Source organism: Triturus cristatus, chromosome 1_2 (genome assembly GCF_964204655.1).
Source record: "Triturus cristatus chromosome 1_2, aTriCri1.1, whole genome shotgun sequence".
Lineage (NCBI taxonomy): Eukaryota > Metazoa > Chordata > Amphibia > Caudata > Salamandridae > Triturus > Triturus cristatus.
The window spans coordinates 576553449-576573560 of record NC_140580.1 but is presented as its reverse complement, the minus strand read 5'-3'; the positions used below and the strand labels follow the sequence as shown (position 1 = coordinate 576573560).

Sequence of the window (20112 nt, the reverse complement as noted above, 5' to 3'; positions counted from 1 at the left end):
GAAGCGCTCTACTAGATCTATTTCGTCAGTTAGCATTTCCCCTCCTTCCGCCCTGATCTTAGTAATGTTGGCCTTACCTCTCCGGACCCTCAACATGTTTGCAAGAACGGAGCCGGGTCTCTCCCCCTCCCCATATACCCTAGCAGTAGCATACTTCCCCAAATGTTGCACCTCCGCGTCCGCCGCCTCATGATAATCTGCCAGCTCTTTCTTCAACTCCTCTGCTGTATCACCCCCGGCCTCCCTCTGCTGCCGCAACTCCAATTCTCCCAGTCTACTCTCTAGGGCCGCTAACCGTCGCCGGATGTCACGAAGCACCCCGGAATGTTTCGCCATAGCTACCCCTCTAATGCAAACCTTAAAGGCTTCCCAAACCGTTTGGAAACTATCCACTGTGCCAACATTATTTTCAAAATATCCTGTGATCGCTTCCACAATTTCCTCCCTAAAGAGGGGGTCCAGCAGCGAGTACGGGGGAAACCACCACGTAAAGGGCGGAATAGTCTTTTTCGGCAGGGAGAGGGTCAGCAGTACAGGGGAGTGATCCGACAGTGTACGCGACAAAACCTGGCAAGCGCGTATCTATGGGAGAAGTGACACTGACACCAGCCAGTAGTCTATCCGCGTGTGCAGGTCATGATATGCCGAGTTATGTGTAAAACCCCCTTCCATCGGGTTAAACGTTCTCCAAACATCAGCTAATGCCATACTCGTCAGTGCTCTATCAACCACTTTAACAGCAGCAGCCGGCCCCCTGCCCCGACCCCCCCTGATCTGTCTAGTCCCGGATGTCCGACCATGTTAAAGTCTCCGCCCCACAATACATGAGGTACATCACAGCCCCTCATTACGTTGATTAAGGATGCATAAAATTCCGGCCAGTCATAGTTTGGTCCATAAACATTAACTAACAGTAAATCGAGGCCTCCGCCCTGACAGCGCGCTATCACAAACCTGCCTCCACTATCCGCCGCCATCAACTGTAGCTTATATGTCGATTTAGGGTTTGTCCAAGTCATGACGCCTCTAGCATGCATTGTGAAGCCAGCCGCCAGCGCATTCCCCAGCACCCCCTTCGCGCGCAGCATGGGACTTTGGTTAGGGAGATGCGTCTCCTGTAGGAAGGCCACATCAATATTATGTCTATTAAGGTAGTGCAGCACCTTACGCAGTTTCCGATGATCGTTAAGGCCCCTGACGTTCCAAGTCACAACTCTAAAGGAACCCAACGGACCCCCACGCGTGACATCACTCGACATTACTCTCCTGTGTGTGCATCGTTACTTCACACAAATAGTGTTTTACACAGTGTCGAGAGTGGGCAAGGGACAGAAACGGACCCTGCATGACTACATTCGACTCAAAAACAAAACAAACATCCTCCCAAACGCCCCACCCACAGCAGACCTCCCCCAACTCGGCCATGCCGCTCCCTATCTAGGGACTGCCCGCACCTCCCCCTACCCTCCCCAAACCAAATAACTCCCGATTACTGTGGTTCACACTCGCGGGCGGAGGTCGCTCAGTGCGGAGTCTGTTAAGGGAATACACCCTGCACCTCATAAGAGCCTCTGAGTGCCTGTATCTAGCCCCCACTACTGCGCCGGGACATAAATTAACGCCACATCCAGCAATGCCGGGCCCAAGCTCCGCCGCCCGGCACAACTCTAATACACTAGCCAAGCTCCAAGTACCGCGGACATCCAAACAAGGTTTCGCAAAGCCAGCACGCTCGGCCATCTCGGGCCCCCGCATCCCCAGCAGTCCATCGGCCACTGCCCTTACCTCAGGACTTCTTGATAATGTACACCCCACAGAGCGCTACCAAAGTCACATAAACCACCACTGTCTTCACCCCGTCTCTGGATCCCAGCCACCCAAGGGCGCAACCACATATATCGCTCATATACAAACATTAGTCCTGGTGATCCAGCGAGCTCTCTGCCTCGTCTCCCTGCGGCAGCTTCTCTGGACTCCGCCGCCTCTCCTTGCTCCAGTCATTTAGCGCCTTTTGCAGGGACTTGGGATCGAGAAAAATATGAGTTTTCCCCTGCCGATTAACTCTCAGCTTGGCAGGGTAAAGCATCGCATAGTCCAGTCCCATATCCCGCATTTGCTTTTTGGCCGGGATGAACTGCCGCCTAGCCTCTTGGACACGGGCCGTAAAATCCGGATATAGTGCGATGGTCGACCCCTCGTAGGACAGTGTCTTTTTTTCCCTAGCCGCGCTCCGGGCCGCGTCTCTGTCATGGTAGTTCAATAATTTCGCTAAAATTGGTCGCGGTGGCACACCCGGAAGGGGCCTGGGCCCCAGAGACCTGTGTGCTCGTTCCACCACAAACATGTAAGAGAATATTCCCTGACCAAGCAGCTCAACTAGCAACTTCTCCACGTATCGCTGTATCAGTCCCATGGGCGTCGTCTCCGGCAGGCCTGTGATGCGCAGGTTGCAGCGTCGCGAGCGGGCCTCAACATCCTCCATTTTGTCCTGCAGTACCTGCATGAGTCGCCCCATCTTCACACGGTCAGCCTCCGATGCAGTCTGCACTTCCTCCACCTCCACCAACCGCTGCTCCGTTTGGTCCAATCACTCCGCGTGCTTGTCCAAACGCTCCGCCATACGGTCCATTTGATACGAAAGGGCGTCAATCTTGGCCCCTAGGGAGGCTATGCCAGTCTGCAACCCCTTGTCCATCGTGAGCAACAAGCTCCGGATATCCTGTTCTTCCCCCGGCGCATCGCCACTCGCCCCCTCGGTATTAGCCGGGGTCTTGGGGCGCTTCTGCTCAAAGGTTAGTTTCGGCTGCGACTTGTCGGTTTTGCCCATCGTGCGCTTCACCGCGACACTGCACCTCCAACCGCAGCCAACAAGTTATCACCAGGGGATTCTGCGTAGCCACAGACTGGTATCTGCCAAAAGATCGCCACCACTTAATGGCCAGGTCCTCTCATCCACGACCCAGCCCAACACCAATGGCAGTCCGTGGGGCGGATCCGCACGCACTCCTGCAGGGTGACAGTGACCTTCACACTGGTGTGAGCTGGAATAGCTCCCACGAAGCCACCACCTCCAAGTACTGTATTTGCGCCAACCCTGGTATGCTCCGTGCCGGCCCCAGGGCGCCCCGGCAGTGCTGTTGATGCCGCCACCCGGGCGCGCCACGTGTGCGCTCTTGTCTGCACCGGGGGGGGGGGGCCTCCACCACCCAGCCAGCCTGCGCCTCGACGAGGTCACCTCTCCACCAGGACAGCGATCACAGCCACCTAGCTGGGCAGTACAGCGTGGCCCTCGGCACCCCTCCTTAGTTGTAGAGTAATGGCGGGACTATACTCAGGCCGGCAGCTGCCCTAGACACCGCTCCAGCACTCCGCCTGCACGACTTACAGTGACGTCGCAGTAGCCCCCGCAGTGTCTCCGCTGCTGCACAGCTGGCAGGCCACCCTCTGCGAGGCAATTACAGCAATGGCGATGCGAGGGGCCGGCACCCCGCACGCAGTTCAGCCGCACGCACGGCTACGTCGCCCGGCAGCCTCCGTCACCAGAGCAAGGGGATCAGCGGCCCTCCTCCGCACTCCGCTCTGATAGTCGTCAACCAGCAGCACAGCGTCCCTCTGAGCTCCGCTTTTCAGCCTCCTGGCGCGCACTGGCATCCGACCTCAGGCCACAACATTTAAATCGGAATCCCGGCGGTAGTGGGGCAGGATAATCAACGGATAGTAGCACTGCGCATCGGAGCTCAAGACTCAGGAAGCCATTCGTGTGCGAGCCAAGCTCCGCCCCCCACATTATAATGACTATTCTGACCTATAGCTATACAGACTGATTTGCATATGTCCATGTCTGAACTGGGGTGGCGTGGTGAGCAAAATAACGATGGATTAAACCCAGATCTGTGACTGGGGGTGAATGTTTTGCCAATGTGCAACATTCCGTCCATCATCTTGTGTGTTTTGCTATAGCTATACAGACCAGGTATGAAACTAATTAATTAAACTGCTAGTGACTACAAGAGTAAAACTTTATTATAGGTCTACATTGATAGTAACGCTATTTCTCAACCATGATAATGTTAAAATTCATAAACGCTGTATAATATCTCCTTTGTACCCTCATTTAACTTCCACCAGTCCCTACGTCGGATCTAAAAACACTGTTAAAACAAGAGTATAAAATCTTCATGTAAAGCAAAAAAATTCTTTTATAGACTCTCCATTACATTTGCTTTTCACTTTTTATCTTTAAACACAGTTGTGTAAGATACACATAAAAAATCATTTAGACATTTAAAAAAGTACTTAAGGAGAGACTTAGCAATCTTGCTACCCAAACTACTTTTTCATTTTCCGTACCTAAAGATTTAAAAAGTAAATAAAGGAAATTATTTACTTAGATATGCAATCTGATGCAGTTGAAACCATGCTGCTGTCAAGATCAGGCTGATGAAGAACCTTCACAGTTCCAGCATGTATCATACTGACAATTATTCCTCTGGTTTTTCCTTTCTGTTAGTAGGTTTGTGAGCATACAGCTCTGTTTTTTTCATCTTTTCTCCCAGATATATTTTCGTAGGTCAGAGTTGTTATGCTTATCTTGACATTTACCTTACAGTTTATTCAGACCTAAGACAAAGTGATCTATAGTCAAAACTCTTTTTTTAAACTTTTTGTTTTAACAGATCACTGTAGGAAACTTGGTTTGGTGAGGACCAAATCATAGTGCGCCCTCCTATTTTTAAACATTTTTCATCATTGTAGGTGTAGAAAATTAACTGTTTCTGCTTAAGATTGCTGCCTGTAATGGAAAGAATGCATAACACTATGCTGGGCTGAAGGTTTGTGGTTCAGGATAGCAAAAGGGGCTCTTCTCTCACCCTTCTTGTCACCCCACCCCCCGTGAACCTGCAAAGAAGATTCCTCCAAAGATAATGTCCGTTTCTTTGTTCCGCAATACAAAGAGAGAGAGCCCTTGATGTTTAGAGAAGTTTCTCCCATGGTTATAGTGCCATTGACATGAAAGGATGTGCTCAACCACAGAAGAGGTTAATGAAATCCAAACCACATGGCTTTTTTTAAGGCCAACTGATGGCCAAGTGTTTTTTGGTGGACCTTGATGGAGAAACAAAATCCTTCTTTCCTTCCATGACAGTCGGGTGATCTTCAATACTCTCACTCATTTGATGAAGCATCAAAGACCAATGGGCACCACAAGTGTGCATAACCATCTGGATTGCCCCTCCACCAGAATATGCCATATTCTTAGTCTTTGACTACACCCTTGAGAGTCATTCTGCAAAACCAGTCCATAAAAGGGTCATGCCAGCTGAGGCCAGGCAGCCCGTAACATTTTATTAGAAGCTATTTTCTTTGTCTGTTTTATGGGTTTGAAGATCCTGCACATGGGCAGTATTTTGAATTAAGAAAAATGCCCATGATCAAGAAGTGGTGTTAATCACATTTTATTATTTTATCTAATGATAAAGAAGCAGCATGTTGTATGGCATATATCTGAGACTGTAATTAAAGTAACTTCTACATTTTAGTATAATGAGTCTTAATGTACTTTCTCAACTGTTTCTTGGGCATTTTCCATTCTTACTGCTGCAGGAGCTTTAGAATAAGAACATACATTCAACTGTGATACATTAGTGATCCTCCTTCTTTGTAGCAATAGCCTGTATGGTGATAGTGTGGCACAGCTTATACTCTCCATTCCTCTTTCTCATCTGTGTCAAGACGTGTTCGGTGTCTGTGATTTGGATTGCTGCTTTTTAATTTTAGGCCTATTGTCGTTGTAGGGTCAGGTGAGGTCTCTTATCTAAAACTTCCACTATAGGTTGTTCTGTGCACAAACTAAGTCTGGTATTCACGTTCATCTATTAGTTTCCATATGGAGCTGGGTGTTTTTGCATTCATCTTACTTTTAATAACTCTGATTTCTGTTAATTTTGTTTAGGCCCCTTTATCGCTTTGTAGCTCATTGTGATCTGACATTTTGCCAGCATTAGGTCTAGATCTTTGAGTTTACTGGTGGCTTTTTTTTATTTGGGAAGCGGATATTGGTCCAGTAGGCAGTCCTCTGGTGTCCTACCCACCCACCCATCTGTTAGTGGTGCTCTAGTCCGATTTACTAACTTTGACAAGTATTGGGCTCGTCAAGTACAGTTCCATACCATGTTTGAATTGTCCTCCAGGCATCTAGGGTATTTTGCACTGGTACCTCTGTATTTCTGAATTATTTTTCAGGGGTAAAGTAAGCCCTGAGTGGGAGTTAAACTGCATAAGTTTAGACCTTGCATTTCTAAAGACCAGCTGAGCGGTACTCAGCATCCTCAATTATGGCTTTATTTAATTCTGGCCATATAGATTGTCCAAGGAGTGCTTGGTATAGTAATTACACTGCTCTCTTTCTGACCAGTGCTGCTGCAACAAATGATGGACAGAATGCTGAATAAATCAAACATTCAAGATGTCTGGGTTAAAGCCATCATTCTTGTGCTCACTATGCCACCCCAGTTTGGACCCAGCCATATGCAAATCAGTCTTGACCCTGCTCCTCATGGGAACAGTCCTTCCCGAAAACCCAAGCCGTGTCCTCCCTGGACTGGAAACAAGCATCCTGGGACCGGATTCGGGGTATCACGCCATATCAGCCAGGCTAGCTTGAATCCAGTTCTCGTGTTATTGATGGTTTTTCTGGTTCAATTTCCGTAGATTGGTATCTCTGACTCAGAGTTTGTTTCACCTTCTCCAGTGTTTATAAAGGCTTCCATTGTGCCATTATCTCATTGGCCTTTTGCCACCCCCTACACTCTCTTGTAACATTTCTTGGCATTTAGGCCTTCTAGGGCATACACTTCTATTTTTGGGTCTCCACTGTCGATGTTCTCTCTCATGTCGGGCTTGGGTAGATCAACTATCTCCTCCTATCGTGTGAGTTTCTACCTAATGGCAAACTTCCTGCAGGTCATGAAAAAGCAGGTTTTATTAGCAACTGTGTTCTTTGGCTTGGCAGGAATCAGGAGTGCAAACTTTATTTCCATCTCCCTGAGCCCTCTGTTTACCTCCCGAAGAAAGACCTATGTTACTGCAGTTTGGGGGAGGGGGGGCAGGGGGGGGGGGGGGTAGGGTTGCTTCCTGTTATACAGTTTGGCTTGGGTGGTGTGTTTGTGTAGAATGTAGACAGTCCCTGGGTTGCCACTGTCTGGGCTATCCATTACTCAAGGAGTTTCTCTGTGCTGTTTTCCTCGAATCTCTCAGGCAACCCTCCCACCAGGATGATATTCCTCTTAAACTGCCATTCTGTGTCTTCAGTCCCTGTTTTCCAGGTACCTTACCCTTTCAGTGAGGTTCTCTAACTGTTTTCATAATGCTACTGTAGTTAGCAGTTGCTCTGCCAGTGCAGTCTCCACCCTTCCGACTTAAGACATCTACATGGTTTTTATGTTTGTGCAGTTCAGAAAGGTGTGTAGCTGCCCCCTCACCAAGACAGGCTTGTCTGTTTGCACACTAATTGGTTGTGGCTTCGTGAGGAGATACTGGGTTGTACAATGTAAGGTCTTCATTTATAGTTAAATTCCAATCACTGCTCACTGAACTGTATGAAGTGAGTGCAGGCAGCTTTGTTTGAGGGTTTCTTCCCCTATTAATGCATCCTCTCTATTGCTCAGTCTCAGCCATGCCATTCTGGCTGCTGTGTCAGGTCTCTTTCTTCAGTGTATTCTCTACTCTGCTGGTCTACTTCTCATTGAGGAGATTTGGTGGTGGCTGCCGCATTTCAACCAGGGGGCTATGATGGAGCAGCAATTCTGGGCTTCTCCTGCTCCCATTTGGATCTGCACTGCTGTGGGTCCCAAAACCGCCAAGCAGGAACGGCGTTCCGTTAGGGGTACGAGCTATTTTTACATTGGTCCTCGCAAGGGTTCTGGCTTGGTAACTCTCCAATTGCTTCACTTGACTTTCACATCTGGCTAGTCGATTGGTAACGCCTGACGTCTTTGTTGGTATGAGTCACCATTGTTGGGTGCTCTGTTGTATCTTTTGGGTCTGGTTTTGCATGGATTTAATGATGTCTATATGAAGGCTATTCTGCATTGGGGTCTGGCCATACCATACAGCTGGGCTCTCACATGATCCCCAGATGGCTGTAGCTGGTGCAGGATTATTGTAAATGTGTCTGGTAAGCTGGGAGCAAATGGTATCACTTAATCAGCTTTAAGCTCTGCCACTAAGGGAAATGGTGTTTCAGGATACTTTTCCTTCTTACTGGAACCCTAACCCATACCCTACCCACAACACCCATAACACTTCCTCTTCCTCTAATCGTACCACTTAACCTAACTTTAAGCCTAAACCCTAACCTAACACTAACGTGACCCGTAGCCTATTCTGAACCCTATTCCCACACCTAAGCCTACTTCTTACTCTAACCCTAAACTGTGCTTTAAGGCCCAAGTACCTGTCTCAATCGAGAGTTTTAAATTGACACACTTGGCACTATATGTAATGTATTGTGTTTGTAGTAGTTGTGATTTACTGGAAAGCTTGTTGGGTCCTCAGTGGCATCTCAAAATAGGCTTGTGAGGCTCTTCACCAAGGAGTGACTTATTAATAATCCACTCCTTGGTGGTTTTAATCCATTGATAATTAGGTACTCAACACTCTCTACTTTCAATGGACAGTTGGGCACAATAAAATTAACTTCCTGATTTAAAATGTTTATTGGCGAGCATTATACCGGTATAACGAGGGAGCTTTTCTTTTACCTATTAAGTAAGGCTTTCAGTACAACTTGAGAAAAACTGATTAATAAAAACCTTTGCAATCAGCTACATAGTAAAACACCTATACTAAAAACATAAAACAACCCATTTTGTAATGATAGAGTTGATTAAAACTCATTTAAGAATTACGATGTTTCCATAATACTGTAAAAAGAAATGTAAAATCTGGCGTACAGTATGAACGGTAAGGTGCAATAGGAGCCATGAAGAAGTGCAAGATATCGATTATAAAATCCATTCTCCTAAAAGTTGCTAGACTGGTACGAGTTCCAATAAAATTAGCTTTAAGGGCAATGACCGAACTAGAATTCTGAAATGGTCATCTAAGAAGTGCATATTTGCCCAGTTGCAATCAATAACACAGTGTCGACGTTTAACTTGTGCGTCCGGTTCCTTGCAACCCTTGCTGTATACCTGCCGTGCTGGTAAGTCCGCAGATTCCTATGTCCACATTATTGAGTCTAGGATAACTCAATTATTTGGTTTTTTATGCCGCAATTACTGACCCACAAGCCTAAAAAGACTGTTTAAAATCACAAGGGAACAGTAGTTGTAAACAATAAATACCACAAAAGGTCTCTTTTAATAAAGGATTCCAATGATTAACGTAAAAGTTGGTGGGCCTAGGTTGATGACCAGTTTTTCAGTTTACTGCCAGAGTTAGCTTTGTTTTTACTGCGCTCATAAAATGGACGAAACTGCAGGCTAACCTGCCTGCCTGCATGTTCTAATCTGTCTCTCAATCAGGCGCAGTTTTAATAGTTGTCTTCGTTCTTCGTCTAAACCCTTGCAAATGCATAGTAAATGTTGAACATCCTCTTTGGTGTCGCCACATAGTCTGCACTGATTTGTTGTGTCCGTGCGTATTCATGGTGGAAGGTGCCACTTTACGGGTAAGATTCCCAATCTCAGAAGCAGAAAACTTTCCTTCACAATTCTCGAGAAGCCTATTCCTAAGTATGTTTGTGGCATGCACCTCGAATAACTCTGAATTACAAACCATCCACGAGTAAAACTGCAGTATTTATGGAAAGTTGGAAATTGTTGATCACATATTTGGGAGTTAGACCTTGAAATTGTTGCTGTTCTTCATTGTATTACCATAAATGAGAAGAACTTTATTTTGCCTGCTTTTCTTTTCAGTTATGCAACTGGACGAACCACTGGGGTTGTTCTGGATTCAGGAGATGGTGTTACGCATGCAGTTCCTATTTATGAAGGCTTTGCCATGCCTCACTCGATCATGAGGATTGATATTGCTGGACGTGACGTCTCCCGCTTCCTGCGCCTTTATCTCCGGAAAGAAGGCTATGATTTCCACACAACTTCAGAGTTTGAAATTGTCAAAATGATTAAAGAGGTATAATATTTTTATACTCCTAAAACAGTTTAATATATTTTTTGTCATGGGTGACGTGTGTTCTGGTTTACAAACAAGCCTGATCTTGGGATTATGTTTGTTGTCACATGCTACTGATTCTTGAGCACTGAATACACATGGTCATTCGCAGTACCTAGGAGCACTATTCCAAAAGGCAATCGGGCTTCAAACTCCTGTTTTTTAATGACCAATCCAAAGTCTTAGGAATGTAGAACACAAAATGGTTACTTCATTGTTGGATTTTCATTGATTGTAATGTATGCTGAGTGGTCTTACCCATGTTTGGGCACCAGAGCACTTTTTTTTTTTTTAACAGATTTGGCTAATCGCAAACAATGTTTGAAAATACATGTCCAGTACAAGGTTCAGAAACAAGATATATACATGCACACAATTTTAGTAATGTGCTTATATGTGACTAGGAAGCTGAAATGTCTGTTTTCCTCACCTTTTAGAGAAAGGGAAAGTAGTCAAGAAAATAGAGCTAAATAGGCAATATATTCATGAGCTGAAAATATTGCACTGTCAAAGTCTGGACATTGTGAAGTGCTCTAAAGTTCCTTTCTAATTGCCTGAGAAAGAGGCAACTACGCCCACTAAGACTTAGTGCCATCCTGTACTTATTATACATATGGATGGTATTACATGTCTCTTTAATAGGGTTCCAGTTAGAAAGAAAAAGCCGCAAAGTGTAGGAAAAAAACTCCTTGACCATCTGAATACTTCTCAATTTAGGTTAGTGATTATTACAGAGCATAATAAGGAGCCAAGCCTTCATTCCGAACTAAAATTTAAAACAGAAATCCCACTGAAGAGTAGAGGACAAAATCAGGAACAAAAAGAGAAATAAGTAAGTGAGGAATGGGACTAAAAACAAGGGAACAAATGTGTTATGAAGCATCCATCTCAGGAGGAAGACTCCTTCTATATAGCCAAGCATTCATTCCGAACTAGAATTTCAAACAGAAATCCACTGAAGAGTAGAGGACAAAATCGGGAACAAAAAGAGAAATAAGTAGGTGAGGAATGGGACTAAAAACAAGGGAACAAATGTGTTATGAAGCATCAATCTCAGGGCGAAGACTTCTATATAGTCAAAACAGGAAATGGCATCGCAGTAAATAGGTTAGAACCATCGTGGCTTGTGAACTTCAGACAAGAAACATTAGGAAGGCGCACATCGTAGATGCAGTAAACGTAAGGCTAACCAAGTCCTCTTCACCACAGGTATGGCGTCTCGAGCTCCTTGTTTGACATCCTTCTGTTTCATGCTTTCATGCCCTGCTTAACGCCCTCTTGAGCCGACTCTTTGCACAAGCTGTTGATTATCTCTGTGCTTAAATGCAACGCTTAAAGAAAGCCATCGAGTAATATGTCTCAATAAGCACGAAATCCAGAGATGTGTTGCCTTTTGTGCCATGAACGTCTTGCTGAAACGGTTCTGCTTCCAGCAGTTAAGTCTGCTGTCAGTATGTAACAAGCACACTACACATTTAAGGTAGCCAGTTCTGGCAGTACCTTCAGTTTTTGAAACAGTTGCATTTGTTTCTCTCAAGATGGGACAGGAGCTGGATTGTACCTGTTGGAGCAGGCTCGAGCCAGGTGTGCATATGACTGGTCTCTGTTTGGAGTGGCAAGTGATTATAAAAGGTGGCCGAGATTAATTCAAGCCCACTACTCCAATCATGTGTTCTTGGATGCTGGCCCTTCCTTTTTGATTTTTCTGACAAACCGTTTCCAACCAGATTATCTTTTTTGCTTTCACCCTATGACTTTGTAGGAATAGAGACGTTGTCCAGTTTTGTAAAATCTTAATTTTTTCCGTTAATTGTGCCTGCCCTTCAAGTAAACAGTGCCTTCACTGTTCATGAAGTGCCCTTTCTTTAGAAGAAAAAAGGCATGAAAGGATATTGTACTTTACTTGTCAAGTGTTTGCTGGAGTAAATACACTGGAGAATTGGTCATATTAACTTTCAGCAGCTGTGATGGGGTCATGCTGCATGGAAGCATAAGCTGAGGCAAATGATGAAAATGGAGTTTTAAGTGCTCTGGGATGCCGACTGAAAGTAAGTTTTCATTAAAGCACTAAATACCTTACCTCAGAATCTCTAGCGAGGAAAGCCTGCAAAGAGGGGCATAACAGTTGCTGTGGAAGATGAAAGGCCTCAAGAAAAGGAGTGTTGGCAACTTCCTCACTGTCAAGGCACTCATCATTGAAAACTGACATGGACAAAGAGTACTTCTCCATAAAGATATACTACACTGAAGAAACTATCAGCGTTGCCAGCCTTCTCATCATGTATGCCTTATACATTATCCCCTGCTCATACCCCTAAATCTACTATGAAAACAAAAGCTGTTCTCCTTTGGACTCCATATTGCCAACCTTTTCACCGGCCTACTTTCTGACATCTTCCATTGTTACATTTTAAAACTATAATGTTTTACTTTCGGACCATTCAAATCTCAATATAATAGCCACCAATTGACACACAAAGTTTTCTTGACGCAACAAACTATACCTCAGAGACTTCGGTTAGGTCCTCTTAGCATGCAGCTCTGTATTCTAGATTTGCATTGAGGGATAAAATGCGTGTGCGCTGCTCCAGTGTACTAAACAGTTGGAATTTTACAAATTATAAAAAGTTATTATAATAGGAGTGGCACTGTCATACAAAAAGAACAGTTTGATCCAATCCAAATTTCTTTTAGAATTTAAATCACACTTGGTAATGGTCTTCAATTGATACTTGTTGAGGAAGCATGGATTTCTTTAAAATGATTGTTTATTTCATTATTTAAAAAGCCTTCCAGCATGGGGATGAGTGTCTGTCAGGGTGTAATGAGAGGAAATTAGGCATTTGCCTTATTGGCCTGCTGACTCCAGTAGGGAATAAGAAGTCTCCACTTCTTCACTGGAGCAGGTCCCCGTCAGTCAGGTGCACCTGACCTTTACTCGTGTCTCTGACGATTCTGGATGACTTTGGGCATTCAACATTGAGGATTTCTAATGCTTCCCAAATATACCTAGGTACCCTTTGCCATGGGTCCTTTTTTAGTATGAAGACTTTTGGCATCCCACGGGGATTCACCTTCAATACCCACGTGTTGAATGTCCATACCCCAAAGTCAAATGACTGTGACATGTTTGAAGGGTGAAATCCATCCACTAAGCTCACAATGCTTTTATTTGAAGCGATTTATATGTTGGACTAAAGGTCTTAAGAAATATGTTTACTTAAGTTATTAGGTGGGTTGCTGATGCTGCCCTTTTCTTCTCCCTTTTATTTCTTTTTCTTCCTCTTTTATTTGCGGTGTTGAGTCTGCCCAGGGTTCTGGAAGAGGCGAGAATTAGGATATAAGAGTAAGATTAAGTTGCATTTAGGGTGACTTTGATACCTCAACTCCATAGCTCTATACTGTCCTTAACACCCTCCTGTTTACTCATGGGCAGAATCTTTACACTGTTGGGTTCGTTGTTAATCAGGGACTTGCCAGTGGTCAGAAAGCAAGTGGTGCATGGGGCCATGACCATATTTTACATAAGTGTAGTACCTGCCTCAAGGGAATTATTAAAATATATCTTATGTTTTTTAACAACTTTGTTTTGTTTTGTTTTTTAAAGGCACCAATATTGGCAGCTACATGCATATTATCTCTATTAAGAACAGTACAGTGGACAATTAGCATGATACATGATGTTAGGTCATCGCAAGTGGCGAAGAGCCACATTCAGTTTTGAGCCCCAAAACGTTGCCATTAATCTTATGGCGGAAAGGTACCCCCTAGTCATAAATATATAGGCATTTTCTCTATGCTGTATGCTTATAGAAGACTTGGCGGCTCTTTTCCAAGTTTTGTCGTGAATCTCCATCTCTAGGCCCCTTTCCCAGTTCAATACATATTTGAGTTTTCGTAGCAGTCTAAGTTCTTGGCCATATCAGTATAGCCTTGAGGTGTCTTTCGCCTTAAATATTTTGCAAACAGGGACTCCAGGTGCATGGTTTTTCTGCTTACAGACTCTTTAACTTCCTGGCTGCTTACCCATTGTAATACTTGAAATGAATGATATTAGTATTCTCGAGTCAAACCCAGCTTATCTTTCATTGCCTGCATATTTAAGAGGTCTCTGTTTCAAAGAGGCCACTCAGCAACGGCCTACAAGCTTGGTTCAAGCTATGGAAACCCAAATCTGTCAAGCCCGGTAGAACATCAAAGTTATGTGTTATTGGCGTCATTGGCAAAGGGTAAGAAGTGGAGTCCTTAGCCTCGTTATTTGCTGCCAGTAATCTAAACTGTTTAATGTTGCTTGAGGCAATGTGTGAGTTTTGGGCAAACATATTATGTGGTGTAGTGGAACTTTAGAAAACATTTGCTTTTTCTCTGGATTGTAATTCCAATCCAACAGTGGTTGAATTTGGGCCTCTTGGATATATGCTCCTTCGTCTAAGAATGCCAATCTCACTCAGATTTGTTTTTTTCAACTGTTTGTCTTTAGTTTTGTCAAGAAAACATAAGGCCTCATTATTACAGTTTTCATCGTAGTGAGGTTGACGACAGTGTTCAGAGACAACAGTAAGTACATTTTTATACAATCACCTCCAGACATCGGGTTGATGGTGACCCCAGAAGGTGTGCCTACACATTCTAGAGGGTAATAGTGCATCAGTTGCTTACGCAGCTCGTGTGTGTAAGGCTGATGACATATCCAGAACCAGTGCCTCAGAAAGCTAACAATGAACTGGGGAGAGGTATGCAGGGGTGGGTGAAGAAGCGGATCAGGGACTAAGGGATGTCAGTAGCTGGGCCTAGTATGAGATGTTACTTTGGTCCTTGCTGCGGAGTCAGGGGCATAGTGGGACGTAACCCACCAAGGCATGCCAGCTAGGTATTGCTCGCAGATACCGGTTATGGTCAGGGGGCCTGGCGGGGGGAGTCTCACGGGGGGTCACAAGCAAAGTCGGGGTGACTATTGCTGGCGTAGAGTAAAATGCAGCAAAGAACGTGTGTGTTCCTGGAGGTGGAATGGGAGAGGAGCCTATGTGTGGAATGAGCTAGTGAAATTGGTCAAGTGGTGTGTCCCAGGCATCCGAGATGGGAATTTTGCTTAGTCTATAAGTCTCCTTATAGTGCAGGGTCTCTTCCTACGCCTTTCCCCTTTTGCAGACCGCCTCGTGCCATGCCGCCATAGGCACTGCTGATGTCACCGTCCAGCTTATAGTCCAGGCTCTCTTCGCCAACAGGAGAGCCATGTTAGAGAAATGGGTGCGCTCCCTATGGTGCTTCCGGCGCTTGAAAATACCCAGGGCACAGGCCTCCCATGAGTATATATAAGAAATCTACATAACATCGCATAGAATGGCATGTATAAAAAGCCAGTATGAGGCGAGGGAGGGACATGACCTGAGCATATGACACATAGGCTGCTGCCAATTGGCACCAGGGGCAGCGCATATGTGCATGAGGGAAATAGCAATTAAGTTGGTCGGGAGTGAGGTAGACATGGTGGAGGATGGAAAATTTAATGTTTTTAAACTGAACATTCCAGGGGAATTTGTGAACTTCCAGGGCCTGCTCCCACTCTCCGTCATGCAAAACCCTCCCTTTATCTTCCTACTTGGTGCATAGCTCCTGATCACTTTGTATAGCCAGGTGATGAGTTTCTGTTTGGCTCCCATTTGGAGCAATGTCTGTAGAAATGCGCGGGTTGGGGGTTAATTGTCCACTGTGGATCAAAAAGCTCGGCAAGTGTTGCGGAGTTGTCCATATGTTAGGAATTGGCCTGGGGGTACACTGTATTCTGTTACGAGTTGCTCAAAGGTGAGCAATCTCCCTTCCACAAAGAGATCACCTATCATGTCTAAGGAGGGGTGATGCCAATGTCATAGATCAAACACAGTGTATATCCCTGAGGGGCACGGGAGGCACTTCAGTGGGTGTGATGGAGCATATGGCGTGACATGTTGTGTGAGAAAATGTATTATATGCATAAGGTGCTCCCAATTGGGCAGGGTATTTCTAGTATGAGGCTAGGGTGGGTGTCGCAGCGTATTAACCAGGTAGCCCGACTTATCCACCTTGCGGTGTATCTTGGCAGCATAAACACTGAAGTTGAAGCATCTTTGGGGAGAGGAGTTGGCCTAACGGCAAGGGCGGTAGACCTCGAATCTGGGGAACTTGGTTCGAGTCTCGGCAACGACGCTGAACATCCTGTGATTCTGGGCATATGACTTAATCTCCCGTGCCTAACAAAAAAAAAAAATTATGCAATTGGTGCTATGTAAAGCGCTCTGATACCCGATTCGGGTCAAGTTCTCACTTTATAAAACTCTGTAAAATGTAAAATGTAAAATAATAAAAAATCTTAGGCGCTTCAAGAGGGCAGAGTGTTGTTTCTTGGCCTTAGCCAGCTCAGGTCCCCCTGTGTCACCCCTATCTGCCTCTCTTTCCAGGGTCAGCAACTTGTACTCCATGGCCTCGATCTCTCTATCTTGGATCCTATGCACTCCTCTCACCTTTTGCAGACATAGCCCCCTCGTTACCACTTCAGTGCATCCCAATCCACTGCCCTGGTAGATGTGTGGTTTTCCCCAAAGTATTGGCGGATATGGGATTCTTGGGAGTCACAAAAGGTTGGGTCTTCCAGACAATCTCTGGGGAGATGCCACATGGGAGTCTGGGGAGGATGGACATTCCACTGCATATCGACCACAAGGGCATCATGATCAGGGATCACCCGCCCTAGGTAGTCTGCATGGTGTACTAAGCCCAGTACGGCGTTGGAGCAGCGATTGCAGTTGAGGTGCACGTACAGAGTATGAGAGACAGATTAAAACTAATAGACCCAGGTGTTGGGGTGTCTAGCCCTCCAGGAATCCACAAGCACCCAATGTCGAACCCACCCCAATGTCGAACCCACCCCGTGAAGCGCTCCTTTTGATGATTTAATTGAATTTTACAGAGTTTTATATAGCGCAAACTTGACCCGAATCAGGTATCAGAGTGCTTTACATAGCACCAATTGCATTACATTTTTTTTTTATGTGGGAGGCAGGGAAGTGGTTTGTGGGAGCGATCCAGATGAAGGTTGAGTGCATAATTATAAACTCCTCCCAGGATCCATGGATCATGTGTTTTTTGCGCGTGGATCCCAGAGAGCATGTTCCAGATTAGCCACATAAACACATTTGAAGCATATATACTCCCAGTAGGACACAGGAGCCTTCCAATCGTCCCTCCATCGGTATGAAACTGCCTTCTCTGTCTATGATCATATCAAGGACCTTGAAGGGTACCCTTAGATGAACCCAGATTATCGCTCCTCAAGCATAAGCCAAGTAAATGGTGGTGTAGCTCATCTCTCTCCAGTGCTTGCACAGCCGTTGCAGTTCTGTAATCTGGAAAAAACATAGTCTTGTCCTCAATTTTCAACACACTTTCACCCTAGCTGCTTTCAGAAAAGCGTACCAGTCTCTAAAATGGAGAAGTTTCGCTATTATTGGGCACGATGGGGACTCGGGTAGGGCCCGCCAGTTGGGAACCCTGATAGGCTCTCTCCAAGTAGTAGAATTTAGTACGGTCAGTGAAATCAACAACGTTTTGGAACCAGTCCTCTAGAGAGGACAATGGGTCTCGCCCCTTGATACCATCAGGCAGCCCCAGGATACAGACACTGTCCCTCTAGGAGCAGCCCTCCTCGTCGTCTGCCCACTCCTTGAGAACCTGGACCTGCAGATTCTGAATGCAGTGTTGATGTTTGGCTGTCTGAGGTTACAGTGAGGTCAGTGTCTTTTCTCCATCTGCCACTCTGTCCGTCAACTTGCGATAGTTGTCACGAAGAAACCCTATTTCAGTCATGAGGGAGCCCAGTTTAGACTCCATTGAGGTTCAGGAGCTTTTGATGGCCGCTAGAACTGCGTCCGACTTGTGCGCCGTGGGGTAAGGAGGGTGTTGAGGGGTTTCCAAGGCCCAGGTGTCCGGCTGCCACAGAGAGTGGGTGGGGTAGAGGCCGCTGTTGTGTATTATTTTGTTCATGGCTGTCTTGCAGAATGGGCCAAGGCTGTACATACCTCATTTTGTGAATCTGGATGATTAGTATGTGGTCTGGTGTCTGGTAAGGCGGTGTTATGAATGATGGTGGCTGCAGCTGGCAGGACTTCCATCCTCTGTGTCCGCCGCTGGGCAGGGCACTCTCGCCTTGTGTCTGTGATGTCCCTATGAGGCGGTGCCAGCTGTAGGGGCCTCCACTGCAGGGCTCAGCCATTTCACAGTCCAGCATAGACGATGCAGGGGACTCTCTCCTGCCCCCAACCCCGAAGTTCTACAATTAGTAACGGGTCGTCGCCCCCAGGTGGGTTGGCACTATGCAGGAAGGCAGGTGTAAAATAAAACCCTTCTTCAATTTTGAGATATGAAGGTTTATTATCGAAACACCATAGCAGAAAGGGACAACTTGTCTGGATCCTCACCAGGCAACAACTGCCTACCAAAAGCTCCAGCAAAGAACCTAGAACTTTACGGTACAAAGCTTGTGGGGGAAAGAAGGTTAAGTGTAAACAATATAATAGGAACACATGTGAACGTGACAGCAGGGAGGAGGAGGCAGAAAAGAGGAACATCGTCTGGCCCCATCTGGCGGCAGGAATTTGCTCACTGGATGTGGTGATCTAGTCCGGTGTTTTTCTCGCTTCCTCCCGGGCTGGGCGGGCCATGTCCTTGCTGATGGTGTATCCGCTGATCTACTGAGGGAGCCGGTAGGCTTAGCACCTGACATCACAGCGCCCGAGTCCTGAAGTTGCACTCATGGTGGCCCCGCTGAGCCCTGCATGTCAGGTAGGATATTGTTGGAGCAGGAGAGCCCTGTGCGGGCTTCTGCTGCTGTGTTCTCTGGTAATGCGCCTGAACTTCGGGGCCAGCGGACAGCAGCCTGCCAAGCCAACCGGGTATTTGGGTTCACCATTAACCTCGTAAATCTCCTGGGGATGCAGGTTTGGTCTAAAAATGGTTTTAGATGTAGATACCGGCAGGTGCAGTAATTCCCTTGCCTCCTGCTCCTATCTTACTGGTTTGCATTTTCCATTGATGGCAAAGTGCAGCTGGAACGGATGGAAGGAATTTTCTTTTTTGCTATTGTAGGGTAATTTCCTTAAAGTCTTTGTGTTTGGCCAGCGTATTGTACAAGAGATCTTGTAAAAATGTGATTGTGTTGCCCCTGAAAAGCAGCGGTTCCTGTTTGTGGGCATCGAAGAGCCTTCTCTTTCTCTTGAAAGTAGTCAACACATGGGAATACATCTGGTGTTAAATTCATCTTTTGTTAGAACGTTGAGTACACCCGATGTGTGCAGTCCAACTGGATAACTTTATCTTCCTTTAGTTTAAGTAGCTGGGAGTAGAGAGCGTGTAATTAAGCTTCTGGGTCATTATTGGCCACAGAGGCATTTATTACTTTACTTCAAACTATTTTTGATATCGTCAAGTTTGTCCAGCATTGTTTGGTGGTGTTATTCCAGGGGTTTTATTCTAAGGACTTGCTTGCCCCTTTCATGTAATTGTTCTGTCCGATTATTCTATATCTGGTCCAGTCTCCTTTCCATTTTCTAAACTGAATGATCCAGTTCTGAGAGCGAAATATTTAAGGCCTGATGTAGTAAACTAATGTCTTTCCTGAATTCTGTCGAGTACTTGTATATCTTCTATCTGATAGAGACTTCTAGCTGCAGATTCCTTACCTTTGAATTTCCCAGGCATCAGCTGGATCCAGTGCGCCGTTGGGTGGCTCCATTCAGCTCCGCGTGACGTTTGTAGCGTCAATTATGACATTCCGGCACCTATATAGGCACCACCCAGGCACGCAGACGTCAGTACTTTTTGCACGTGCAAGGAGTATTGCTCAGCAAAGGTTTCTGGATCCAGCCTGACGCCTGGGAAATTCAAAGGTAAGTAATCTGCAGC

At 45.8% G+C, this 20112-nt stretch overlaps 1 protein-coding gene across 1 annotated transcript in view; it reads left to right on the top strand.

Annotated features, from left to right (window-relative positions):
- The window catches only part of ACTR1A (actin related protein 1A), a 249474-nt gene that overhangs the window by 97861 nt on the left and 131501 nt on the right, over positions 1-20112 (top strand). Inside the window, exon 6 of the mRNA XM_085606531.1 lies at positions 9924-10140. Coding sequence (XP_085462657.1) covers positions 9924-10140 — 217 coding nt within the window. The remainder of the gene's footprint in view (positions 1-9923; positions 10141-20112) is intronic.